At 46.0% G+C, this 13,174-nt stretch overlaps 1 protein-coding gene across 1 annotated transcript in view; it reads right to left on the reverse strand.

The window, feature by feature from the left end:
* LOC120947519 (semaphorin-2A-like) overlaps positions 1-12,966 on the reverse strand; it is a 273,154-nt gene extending 260,188 nt beyond the window's left edge. Inside the window, exon 1 of the mRNA XM_049607919.1 lies at positions 12,300-12,966. Coding sequence (XP_049463876.1) covers positions 12,300-12,432 — 133 coding nt within the window. The 5' untranslated portion in view covers positions 12,433-12,966. The remainder of the gene's footprint in view (positions 1-12,299) is intronic.
* Positions 12,967-13,174: the final 208 nt, after the last annotated feature.

The raw sequence follows: 13,174 nt of genomic DNA on the forward strand, positions 1-13,174 counted from the left end.
GGGGGGGGAGGCTTGCCGTTTGTATGCATATGGATGGAAAACCCTCTTCAGGCGATCAAACGAAACAGGACCTGCAAGTATCACATGGAGAAGGGTACATAGATCGTGCAAGATTTGAAATCAATTTTCATATGTATATCCTTCACCGAAAACAGGGCGTTGTGGGGTCGCTGCTATGTCATCCGCCCGGGCGTATTAACCCAGCGGGCTATGGGCGCACTCTCCTCTCTACATCACTCCACACAGAGCGTCGAAGTAATGCACATCGAAGGGAAATCGGGAAACCGACTTCTATCGACTCGAGCAGCAGCAACGTTACTTCCCTCGGAAGTGTATGAGCTTCGGTAAACATTCGCTCCAATAGGCTTACCGATCCAGTATTCTTCATTCTTCTTTCTACACCAGATCCACAAATCTCGCATCTCTTTCATCCCTTCTATCTCGTTCTCTCTCGCTCTCTCTCTCTCTCTCATTCTCACTCTCTGCTCTGCTCAGGAAAAAAAAACCCAACCGGCCATCACATTTCATGCCTTCACATTGGAGATGGCGATACAGCACAGCCTAACGGTACGACGCTCCTTCCAAAACGCATCGTTGTCGCGTTTTCACCAATTTCGAGACAAACTCATGGACAGGGATCCAGATAGATTGGAGCGGGTGTGTATGGACGTGAGTGTGTGTGTGCCTCGGGACGCGAATGACTAGGTAAACAGAGACTTTGTGTGCCTCAGCTCAACCCCTCTACCATGTGCCAGGGCCGTCGTCTAGGTGGTTGTGGAATTTCTATTACAAAATACCTGACGCTTCTCCGCTTCGTACGTGCCATACACCAGGGCAATGTTGAGTCGTGCGTGTGGGGAAAGAGCAAAGGGAGCTCGGAGAGCTCTATAAAACTCCCCTTGCACTCCACACTCCGTCCACTCGGACGATGTCTGTCCTCCAGCTGCCGAGGGTTAAACTCGTCTCCTCGCCTACCGGGTGTGTGTTGTTGGATTGGGCCACATGCTTTTTCCCTCCGTTGATGAGAGCCCCGTACGATGACATTTACCGGGATCTAGGGACTACAGCAGTAGCTGAGTGGACGGTTGTGTGTGTTTGCACTCCTTTGGCCAATGTCCATCCCCACTTGCTAGTAGACGTTAATAGAGCTCGCTCGGTAGTGGTGGCGCTATGGTAATACGACGCTCCACTGATGTCCCCTTCGACCAGGACGCATCATGAAGGGCAAAAGAATGCACTGCACAGCAGCCCTTCCTTCCAAACCTAACCTCCACCCACGTGTCCTGAAGGTCGCAAATGAAACAGAAGAGAACTCACACACACACACATACATACACACGAATATACCCACCGACCGTGAAAACCATCCTGTCCGGTCGGCCATATTTCAAAACGCGTCGCCCCGGTGCTTCAGGATTGCTCCCGGGGAGGGAAAAAGGGCAAAAAATCGTTCCTGAACACACCAAGGCAACAAAAAAAAGGTAAACCAACGTGCAACCCAACATGTCCCATTTGTATGATGTCCTACTGGCCACCCGGAGGGGGAGTAAAAACATGAGCGCGAGTGGGCAACGCATTTGCAAACACTTATGGATACACGCCTGTGTACCAACCCGTGCGGCGTGGTTTGTTCGATTTGGAAACTTCAAAACCCTCCGTTCCCCCCGGAGTGCACCGTTTTGGGACGAACGTGGTCGGCGTTACGCTTTGTAAAGTGCGTTCTAGCGCCGCGTTGACTCTCGCGTGCATTCAACAGAGAGGAAAAAGAAACGTAAAAGTATAGACCGCACTAGTACAGGATATCAAACATAGGACTGTAGAACCGTTCCTGAACACAATCCCCACCCTAGTCGAAAGACAATCGGTCTGCTAATGCTCCCATCCGCCAGTGAGTGTCACCGGTTGCAGCGAAAGCAAAGGTTGTTTCTAGTTTCCCTTCCTTTTGTCCTGGAAAACGTCGATCCACGGACGCGTCCGTTGGCAACTCCCGCATGGCGAAGGTTTAGAGTTTTATTTGTTTCATTAGCATATTTCCGGCGCGTATTCCGTTTGGGCAAGCTAATTGGTTTTGGTCGCTGATTTGATTTGCTAGTTTTGTCAGCTCGTTCGTATAAAGCCTGTGGTGCACGGTGTGTCTATGTGTGTGAGTGTTTGCGTTTGCTATCCCGTTCTCTTCTCCAAATTGCAGTGCGTTGCCTGTGTTTGGAGCATCGTCATCAGGGAGGGAAACGGACGCATCGACGTGAAGGGCAGGTTGGCCAAATTATTGGCAAGCTAGGATGTGATTTGTCAGCAGCAATGGCCGAGCTGCAATGGCGAATGCACGAGCATAAACAGCAACAGCGGACTTGGGTAGTTGGAGAAGGCCGCAGTGGAGCCTGGCCGGTGGTGCTTGATTACTTTTGGGATTAGTCATGTTGATCCCCTTGCGTTTCGTTTCAGGGGCCCTGTGTGTATCTCTCTCTCCCTCTATGTATGTATGCGTTTTATCCTAATTGGCACTGAGACCAAGCCGTAACGATTGGGTTGGATTTACATGCCATATCCTAAAGTACACGCATACATACGCACTCACACGGTACAGGAAAAGCAAATTAACGTAATCGTCAGATTCGGAAGCGGCCTTGTTTGTGTGCTAGATAATCAGCAAGGGAAAAATTTGGCTTCTCCACACACATACACGCACGCACCCACACACACACACACACACACACACACATACCCACACACACACACACACAAATACACACAAACACCGCACAAATCCGGAAGTGGTTACGGAGCTTATTTATGCACTCGTGGGCTTTGTGCCGAGCTAGTTAACTTCAGATACTAACGCTTCGTACACTTTCCCATTGCCCAAAAGTTGTTTAAGCTGTTTTGTCCATTCTGCTTTGATGTGGTCAACGACAAACCCTCCCACCACACCACCTCAAACAAACAGGGGCTGGACACAGAAGGAATCAATTAAACTTGTTAATTTCAAACACCTGTACGCACCACCATCTGATTAAATGCGTGCGCGCCACCAATCGTATTTGTCAGTGTTTTTGGTAAAACTGCACTTTACCCATTACCAAAAAATGGAATGTAATGCGTCCTCTGTTACGGGATTTAGCTCGTTCGATGGTGCTGTTGATGATTGGTTTGAAAGGAAATTTATTTGCATCTGTCGCTCGCATCCAGCGCTAATTGGATCGATTTGTTTGATGGAAGTGCGGAATCATTACAATGTTCCACAGCCAAGCCGTCCTCACTTCCCGCTAGGCAAGCGGGATTAATTGCGGCACACAAATGGCAGTGAAAAACAAATTCCAGCTGCACAGCCAAATTGTATTACGCGTAATTTTGAAGGGTGCGAACATTGGTCAATTATATTGACCGTTGGAATTCTTTGGCGGGAGATTATTTTTTAGAGCGAAAACAATATTTAATTTCAACAAAAAGTTTAAAGTATTCTGTACGTGTGAAAGCTTTTGAAAGATACAATACCTGTTGTACAACTAAATCAGATTATTTATCGATCTTTTCCTTTTATTTGCTCAATGATTTATGTTTGTATTCCTTACATTACTTTTTCATTGGATAACTGATTGATTTATTTGATAAAAAAATTCATTTATTTTGACATTTTTAACGTTTATGGAGTAATTGCTTGGTACAATCATATGTTTATTTAGATTTATATTGATTTTATTATATTTATCAATTTATTTAAAGGTGCCCAAGTAGTATTCGGGATGTTCCAATAGGATCTCTAAAATTTTATTTTTATTTTTCCGAATTTTTTGTAATGCCTTGTAGTTTAATTATTTAATCGAAATCAGCTATAAAAGCGGGTGCCAATTTTTGACCTAATGTATCTAAATCGCGAGACTGGGATGGTGTTAATGTACCTTTATTTCTCGAAATTTGTTCTGAACATAATACCCGAAACAATTATATATAATAATAAGTAAGCCGCACGTAATACGAATCCTCAATCGTACCAGAAAATTAAAATTTTTTAATTAAGAAAAGTCTGTTTTTTTTTAATGAAAAGCCTTCATCTTTTAAAAGTTCAGCAACAAAAGCAAAAAAATTTACCACGTTTGTTTGCCTAGCTACATTCATTGGAGATAAAAGATAGATTTTTTTAAAGAATCGCAACAGGTTTGAATTTAGCGATAAATAAAGCCTGGAAAGTAAAAACCCGCATTTCATACATACACCCAAGCCCAATTTGCCATTTCAGCCTGTCAGTGGAACAAAATGTATCATACGGGTTGTATCCAGTTAACAGTTACGTTCCGCCAAATATTCGGCAGGCTGTGTTCCAATTTTCGGCAACGCGAATACGAATCAGACAATGGTTTTATCAATGTGAATATGTAGAAAACATATTTATAACAGTTTAACACTCTAACTTTTCTGTTTTAGTTAAATACAATTTATTTGATATTTTGGAAAACGTACAATAAAATGATGTGAAACTTCTTACATGAATAACACATGAGTCTACTTTCACGTCAACATTGTGTTTTCAGACATTTTTAAAGCATTTGTGCAGAATTTCACGTTTTTAGTAACTCTGCCGAAAATAGGTACACTGCCGAAAACTGGTACAGTTACCCTATAGTACTATTAAGAAGTTTGAAAATATCCAATCAATGTGCAACCTTTCTTGATAAAATATGTATGCTTTAGTAACAAGAATTCAATCATATAGGAACTTAAGCCTGGAAAGAATAGGCGTTTGTTTTCTCTTGTTTTAAACCAAAATAATCTACACTGGAATATGCGGAGGCTAGTTTTGCGTGTGACATGACATGATAGGGCCAGCCTTGTGGTACAGTCGTCAAGTCGTACGACTCTAACAACTTACCCGTCATGGGATTAAGCCTACGTATGGACTGTGCCCTCTTACTCCATAAGCCACTAAAATCCAAGCGAGTGGTACACAGGCAGGCCTTCACCGACAGTGGTTTTTGTGTCAAAGAAGAGGAAGAAGAAGTTGACATGATTTCAGTCGCCAACTGTCAAATTCCACATAAAATCTAGCTAGTAACGTAAAACTCCCCATAATTAGAAGAGTCGACAGGTCGAATCATGCCCTTTAACATGCTCTTCATGGTTTCAAGCCCCGCGTATAGTCAACCTTTCCATAAGCCGGACTGAGCAGGATCCTGCCTTGCCGTCAACCAATTAAGTCACTGATAGTAATCTCGCATACGTGGCTAGACCTACTACAAATGTTATACCAACTGAAGAAAAAAAAAACAAGATTTTAATTGCAATAAAAAACAACACCATTAAAATGCAAAACAAAACCAAACTATTATAACTAAAGAACGAAGTAACAAAAACATCCCCCTGTGCAAGAATTCCAAACCACAGTATGGGACAAAACACACCATCCGAACCAATCCACACGGCAGAAACACACCAAGGAATGTGGCCTCGGCCCGACCAGCACACAAACACGCGTACAGCCACACATATCACCGATATCACATTACACAAGTGTATTTTCACACTTTTCGCCAACACAAAAGGACACTAAAATCCCTTTCTTTAAAAAAACCGTATTTATGCCTCTTCGGCCCGTACGGGAGTTTTCGCATGTTCTCCACACCACACACCACCAGAGCAAGGGGCAAAGGAAGGTAACGGGACTAACATAAGGCGTCACACACCAGGCCCCGGTACAGCACACACACACATACACGAACACGAATGCTCCACACATTCATTCTGCGGTGTGCTGCTGTTGCCGCCGCACAAGCGGACATATCATTGCAACTGGCAGCACACAACACACTCAGCTCAGCTTTCAATCGACGTCTACACATCACCGTTTTGTTGCCATTGGGGGGGGGGCAGGCACCCCCTGTTGCGAAAGGGGAGTGAAAAAGGATGCGTGTTTTTTTTTCGTTTTTGTTCGTTCCTTGCTTGCGAATGTACCTCGGCATTGTTTTGTACCGTTTTGTCTCGCTTTCTGTGACCTTTGTTTTTCCTGCTGCTGGTCTGGTACACTCCTTCGTTTTGTCTCAGGATCACGCAGGAGCATGCTTCCGGTGGCCGACTGTGTGACTGGCGCAAGGTATTGTTGTTGCGTGAATGTTTGGTGTTTTGTTTGTAAAACTTTCACGCGCCACGGCGAACGAGCTCGGCGGCACACGATCGGTTTTGCGGCCCAAACGCGTTCAAAGTGCAATCTTGAGAAAGAGAGAGAGAGGAAAGAGAACGGGATAGCGAAGGGAAGGTAGATCATTGCATTTATGGGAATGCATAAAGCCCAAACACAGCGCGTAGCAATTATCTCTATTTCATTTCATGCAAAAACATGCCCACCGTTTCATTAGAGGCAACCACGGCCGAGTCTAGCCATGCAGACACGATATGTGTCTGAATGCACCACAAACACACACACAAACAAAAAATAGACGTTAGCCTTTTTAAACATTTAAGGCCATGAACGCCTGCACGCTGGCTTCCGCCGTACGTGAAGTTACGTTTCTCGGCTCGCGCGTAGTAAAATTCTCTACCATGCACTCCTCTCTGCGTTTTGCCAGGATCTACAGAACGTCCGGCCCTGGAATGCCAGTGAATGTTATTTTATCCTGACCATAGCCTGCCGAGCGCCAGTCACTGCCCTCGTTGGCTGTATGTGTGCCAATGCTTTCGTGTAACACACGCGGCAGCAGCAGTGGTGGAGTTGAAGGGATGAAGGTTGTCTTAAACCTCAACAAAAGCCCCCGACCCGTCCGCCCTGGGGATTGGTTGCACCGTTCGTCCTCTTTCGAGGCGTTGCTTGATGTGGTATGTGATATTAATCCTCCAAATTCCCACCACCTTCCCGAGCCCATCTCGTTGTTCTGCATGGTTTCTATTTTTCGGGCAGCTTCCACTACTGTGCACTGGGAACAGAACGAGACGGCCTGAGTACAGAGACGAGCAGGTTACGAGAAGGTTGGTCAACACAAGCGGGGGAAGAACACAAAGCGGGGAAAGAAACAGTAAGAGTGAACAAAATGCTAACATTTCCCTGGAAGCTAAGGTCTTGCAGAATCGGCTCCCGGGACGGTGATACTTCTTCCCGGGGGACTTGGTGTAAGTGTGTCTAAGACCGTATGTGAGACGTCAGCCGTACTGAAGTATCTAAAGAGCCACCCATAGACGTACACACACGTACATGTCTTACAGGCACGTTTTAGTATGTGTGCAGCAGGTGTACATGAGCCGCGTTCAGTTCGGTTTCTTTCTAGTATGCGTCTAGCAGTTGCCTTTTTTTGTTGTTGTTCAATTCCGGCTCTCATGCATGGCACACGACGTACGACGCCTTTCTGAATCAAACCAGCGCAACGCGTCGTCCGTCTCCACCCGTCGCCACACGTCGCCAGTATGCAGATCGATGAAGAAAACGGAAACACTGCTGCACAATGCTGACGTGGAAAACCTCCTCCTCCTCCCGCCATGGCCACACCAACGAACCGAGACACACTAGGCAGGCAGACTGAGTACCGAAATGGAAAATGAGAGTATGTGCTGGAATTGCGTTAGAGCCATGTGCGAAAAAGTGGACTCGGCCTCACTGGATGTAGAGGAGGAGCTGTGTGGAACGGTGTAGAATGAAATGGAGAACGATGGCAAGGGCGAGGTACTTGGTTGGTTTTCTCCGGGTCCGTTCTGTAAGGATCTTGTTTTGTCTGCAAGCTGCAAAGCGGAAAAAACGACGCGCAAACATGCATACACACATGATGCAAAACACTGGAGACGGGGATTGAGAGTGAGAGAGAGAGAAAGAGAGAGAAAGAGAGTAAGAGAGAGAAAGAGCGAGAGAGAGGAGAGAAAAAAACCCAGACAAAAAGGTGGCGATGGGTTCGTATTTCCATGCAGCAAGGTGAACATTCAATCTCCCTAAACGTAGTTAACGCCGTTAAAAGCCAAATTTGCGTACTTTTATGGTAATAAAGATAAAACAATAATTTTCAAATACTTTAAAACAATTAAAAAATAAAACATAGATTGTACAATGACGATAAAACAATGACTCCAGCGCAAAACTTGATAATAAAACAATGACTCCAGCGCAAAACTTATGGAAGTCCTTTAGGCCGATGATCGCCTAAAAGTATGCAATGCCAATGTTTTGTTTTATTTTATTTTGCACATTCGAGTCAAAACCCGAGTTTTATTATTAAAAAAAATGTATAAATCATAAAATCAAGTAACAAGTTATAACCAAGTAACAACATCGAATAAATTATTAGATAAAAACCTTGTAGGTCGCCTTAAAGTATGCAATATAATTGTTGCTAGACGTTTTGTACTTATTACGTTCAACATATTATTGTTGAATTATTTTTCATATATCATCATCAGCCAAGACACTTACTGGCATCGACATTCAATCAACTATCTGCTAAAAATGTTCGCTTGCAGACTAAAAAACATATTAATGTAATAATTTATAACACTCTTTAAATTAATTGCATACTTTCAGGCGTATTTTGCGATACTTTTCATCGCAAACGTTCCAAAACCGTACTCATCGAGGCATACCATTCGTGGAAAGCCTCCACCCTGTTCCCTGTCCATGGATGAACGAACGTACGGAGCCGTACACACACTGACACAAAATACACCCGTTACCGGGCGTTAGATCGATGCATATATAGCTTCACTTCCGATGTTTTGCAACTTAAACCAAAACCATAAAAGCAACGACGCTGCAGGGAGGATAGGAGGAGTGGGACAGGCACAAACCCGTCAGTATGGCAGAAGGCGAGACTGGCGAGTGGTCACCGAAGTGCGAAGCATGTGTGTGCGTGTGTGTGTCAGAGAGCATACACACCGAAGGATTGCTAAAGTGGATATCGGAGAATGGAGATCTCGGTTATGCAAGTCCGGCCAGCCAGCCAGCTGGCCTGCCGACCCAAGGTATACACGTACCGGTTAGCGCGCGCCGGTATAAGGGAAGGAAAGGGAAAGGAGCCGTTCATCGTTTTGCGTTCCCTCACTGCAAAAGGGATAAGAAGCTAGGGTTTGTGTGTGAGCGGTTTTCGCCCGGCCGAAGGAAGCAGCGCGAACGTCGAAATGTGTGGAGAGACGACGGCAAGGAGACGGTAACAGAACCGGCGAAAACCGAACGACGAGACCAAGTGTGAAAAGCTAAAACTGTCCCTGATGGATTTGCTGGTAGCATGTATGTTAGTGTGTCTGTATGTGTGTGTGTGTGTGCTTGTATGTTTGGTATTTTCGTGCACATTTTTCCGTCCGTGAGGTTTTTGCGGGTTTTCGCCAGCCAGCCAGCGACGGGAAGGTTTGAGACAACTGCTGTCTAAAGGCATGCGGTCATGCGGATTGTCCCTTTCCGGCATGGCATGCGGTGGCTGCTTTCACGCCCCTCGCTAACAGAGGTACCTTATCGGAAACTAGTAACCATAGCAAGGTACCGTTACCACCTTCGGGCGTAACAACACCAGCACCGAAACACCGAACGCGCAAGCCCGATAAACTTATTGCAACAATCACAAAACCACACTCTGTAGCTGCTGTGTAATACAAACATGCGGTTTGCTGCACGGAAAGCAGACGCAAGTTTTACAACAGCAACAAATGTGTTTTTTAGCAAAGCTCAAGTTAACAATCCCGAAAGTTGGCAGAGAAAATAATGAAAAAAAAAATTAAAATAAAACAAATCCTTGCCATGAAATATGATACTATTATACTCGGGTGCGGTTCATCGACTCAAGCGGTGGTTGGGCTGTTCGGATGACCATATTTACTGGCATAGCACGTCAGAAACGCAACCAAGCATGCAACACGGGTCATCTTAAAAGGCAGAACATGTCATCTCACGATGACCTAGGGGTATGGAGTAAGAGTTGCCCATATAACCTGTAAAAAGTTTCCCTTGCACGATGCTGGCTGAGCGGTTTAAATTCCAGGTAGCACCCGCTGATACGTTCCCACATCAAAACGAATAGCAGTAAGCCGCATCGCGTATCCTGGTCTTCGCATCCTGCCTCCCTGTACCCCCGGTAAAAGCAATTGATCGGATGAAGTTGAAATTCGTAGAAACTGGCACGCTAGTCCTCTGTATCCTCCAGCACGTTGGGTCGTTTTTGTTGCGCCACTCGGCCACGTTCTACGAACGGGGTTTGCAGATGGATCGAACCATCACACTGCAGTGTGCAAACATGTGGCAAACAATCTAAACAACCGATGTTTGCATGCATTAGTGTCATGTAGGATCGCACTTGCGTTTTGCACGGGACAGCTTCATCGTAGTGGCGTGTGTGGCATCAAGCAGATATCCATTGCTTCTATTCTATTTGGGGATACTTTCTGCCTCTTTGCAGCACTTCATAGTGGAACTGAATCGCATCATAAACATGTGGAGCATGCGGAGGTGGATGAAGTAACTGTTGTAAGTGATTTTCTTGGTAAAATGAACCATTTTTTAATAGCAAAGTTGACAAATCCGATTACCGATAACCGTCTTCTAAATTATGTTGTCCCTTACACATCATCATCATAACCAAACGGAAGCGATCTGTAGCTAACGCAAACTCCACAACTCGCCCCAAAAATCTATATCATACCGGACGCATCATAAATCTACCTTCCAATCCGGCTTGTCAATACTGCTGCTGCTACTGCTCGAACATGCTTACCACACACACACACACCCAGACTAGTGGTGGCAGCTCGGAATCGGACGTACCCGATTTCGATTACGTGTCCGGTAACAATTCCGGAGCCGATACTTCTGATTCCGCGATCAGAATCGAATTCGACCTGAGAATCTCAATTTGTTCCGGTAACGGAATCAGGATTGACTTCAGAAATGGAATTAGCTCCAGAATGAGAATCAGTTCTTCAAATGAAATAAAAAGTTTCAGAAGCGAAATCAGTCCAGGAATCTCCATGATAATGGATCGTTTACAAGTACATTTTGATTCTTTGCGGCTATCAATACGTATTATCAATGAACCCAAACGCCTATTCTTATGGAGATGCCGAAACCGACTCCGTTTCGAAGCCGATTCCGATTCCGGAGCCGATTCCGGCACCAAATCCGGAGCCAATTCTGATGGAAACTGATTCCGGACCTACTACCCGGAATCGATGCTCCAAAACTTTGGACTTAGCCGGTATCGATTCCGACAAAAACTTAATTTTTCCCATCACTAACCCAGACACGTCCAACCTTCCCAAAATTATTCCAGTTCGCGCATTCGGGGATGTAATAATCGCTAAACTGGGCGCCCCAGTGTTTCGAAATCACTCCCCAAATTGATCCCAATCAGCGCCTAAACCAGTAACCTTGTCGATTCATCAATCGATTGGAAAGGGCTCCAAAAAGGGAGGGAGCTTTGCCCAGTGGCCCTATGATGACGTTACGCACAACGCGCCTGGCAACGGGACAGACTTTGCCAATCCCCCGCCCCATGATGGGCAATATGAATTATTTATTCCCTCTGCCGGTCGGTGCCGCGTTTCTTCCCCGCACCGCGAGGCGGAAGTCGGTAAATCAATCGCTGCCAGTGCCTGGCAGTACGAGTGAGCTGTAACATTGGAGAAGCAAGGGAGAAGAACGGTTGGGAACGTTTGTGGTTCGGGACTCGAGTGATCCACTTCCGGGGCACCGGGACAGGGAAGATTTCACGGTTTTGAATCGATCCAAAACCGTTGCGGAAAAAAACATAGGCACACACGCGAGATCTGGGGGATTGCGGAGGATGCTGGTGGTGTTGCCCCCAATGTACCAGGATGCTCGAGGTGTGTGCGTGTGTTGGTGAGCAAAGCTGGTTGAAGTGCGGCAGTCTCGTCGGTTGAAGAGGTGAAAGGCCTGACGCCATACTGCTGGCCTAGTTGCTTGCCTTTCTTTCTCGCTTTCTCGCACACACATACACATTGGCGCTCCCGCTTTGACCTCTCCTCCAAGGACCTTTGGCCTGTCATTTGCAGTGCCTTGCTAGGTTGAAGGGTTGGTAAAGGGAGGTTGAAGTCATCAATCACCATTCGGTGTCGATGGGTTGTTTTTTTTTTGCTTCCGCAGAGCCCACAACCATTGCGTGATGGCGTGCTGCTGCACCATGCTGCCAGACTTAATGGCGGCCCTGGAATACAAGCAGGGGGCTGCTGGAAACAAACGGGAATTTTCACAATCGATTTTGGTACCGCATCGTGCCACAGCGTGTAGCTGTGGCCGCTCTTTGAGTGGCGAATTTTAATGGGTAAAAATACCTGTATAAAGTAGCCCAAAACATACATATATAGTACAGGGGGTGCTGTCTGGGTTCACTCACCTGGTGAAAGCTCCTCGGTTACGGCCGCCGCCAACCCGATGCCGATAGCGACGCATGCCAGCAACGCAAACCAGTGCTCTTTTCCTACTCCCAACGGTTCCTTTCTGCACTGGTGTGGCAGTACCGCCGCCATGCTGCTGTTGCTTCTGCTGCTGCTGTGGGGAAAATCCGCTGGAACCGAAAAAAAGCAGCACACCCCGTGACCCGGATGCCGTCTCTGCCTGCGTTACACGTCGTTAGCACCCGTTGTATTCGAGGGTGGGCGATGTGGGCTTGCTCCAACGGCGGGCACTAACAACACACTCAAGCACACACACACACACACACACACCACAGAGGGAGCCACAAAAACAAGCACAGGTTTGGCGAAGTATCACACACAATTTTCACACTAGAAATGGCTCACACAAAAAGATGTACACAAAAACACATACACACGCACAAAGAGCCTTTTGGTATACCGACAGCACACTAATTAGTGTGCAAGTACACACGCAGGGCACATACGTAAATGGAGGTGGAAGGGACGAGATCCAGTAAGACTGCCAGACGCAGTAAAACACACAAAACGCTTCGCAGCGCAGGTCAGGAACGTACGATGATAGTGTTTCTCTGTTCTATTTTCCACCCGTTGCAAACAGGATTCAGGTCAGGCTAGCGTTTTTTATTTTTTATTTTTTGTTCTGCAAACGAGAGAAAGAAAGAAAGAGAGTGAAAAAAGAAGGTACTTAAAATAACGCACACAAAGCGGAGCAGAATGTTCCGTCGAAAAGGGAGCACGGAAGTTAGTGATTAAAATTAAATCCGAAAAACGGTTGCCAAAATGATTGATTGCCCTTGTGGCTGCCGAACCATGAGAGGACGACTCGGACTCG

Source organism: Anopheles coluzzii, chromosome 2 (genome assembly GCF_943734685.1).
Source record: "Anopheles coluzzii chromosome 2, AcolN3, whole genome shotgun sequence".
Taxonomy (NCBI): Eukaryota; Metazoa; Arthropoda; class Insecta; order Diptera; family Culicidae; genus Anopheles; species Anopheles coluzzii.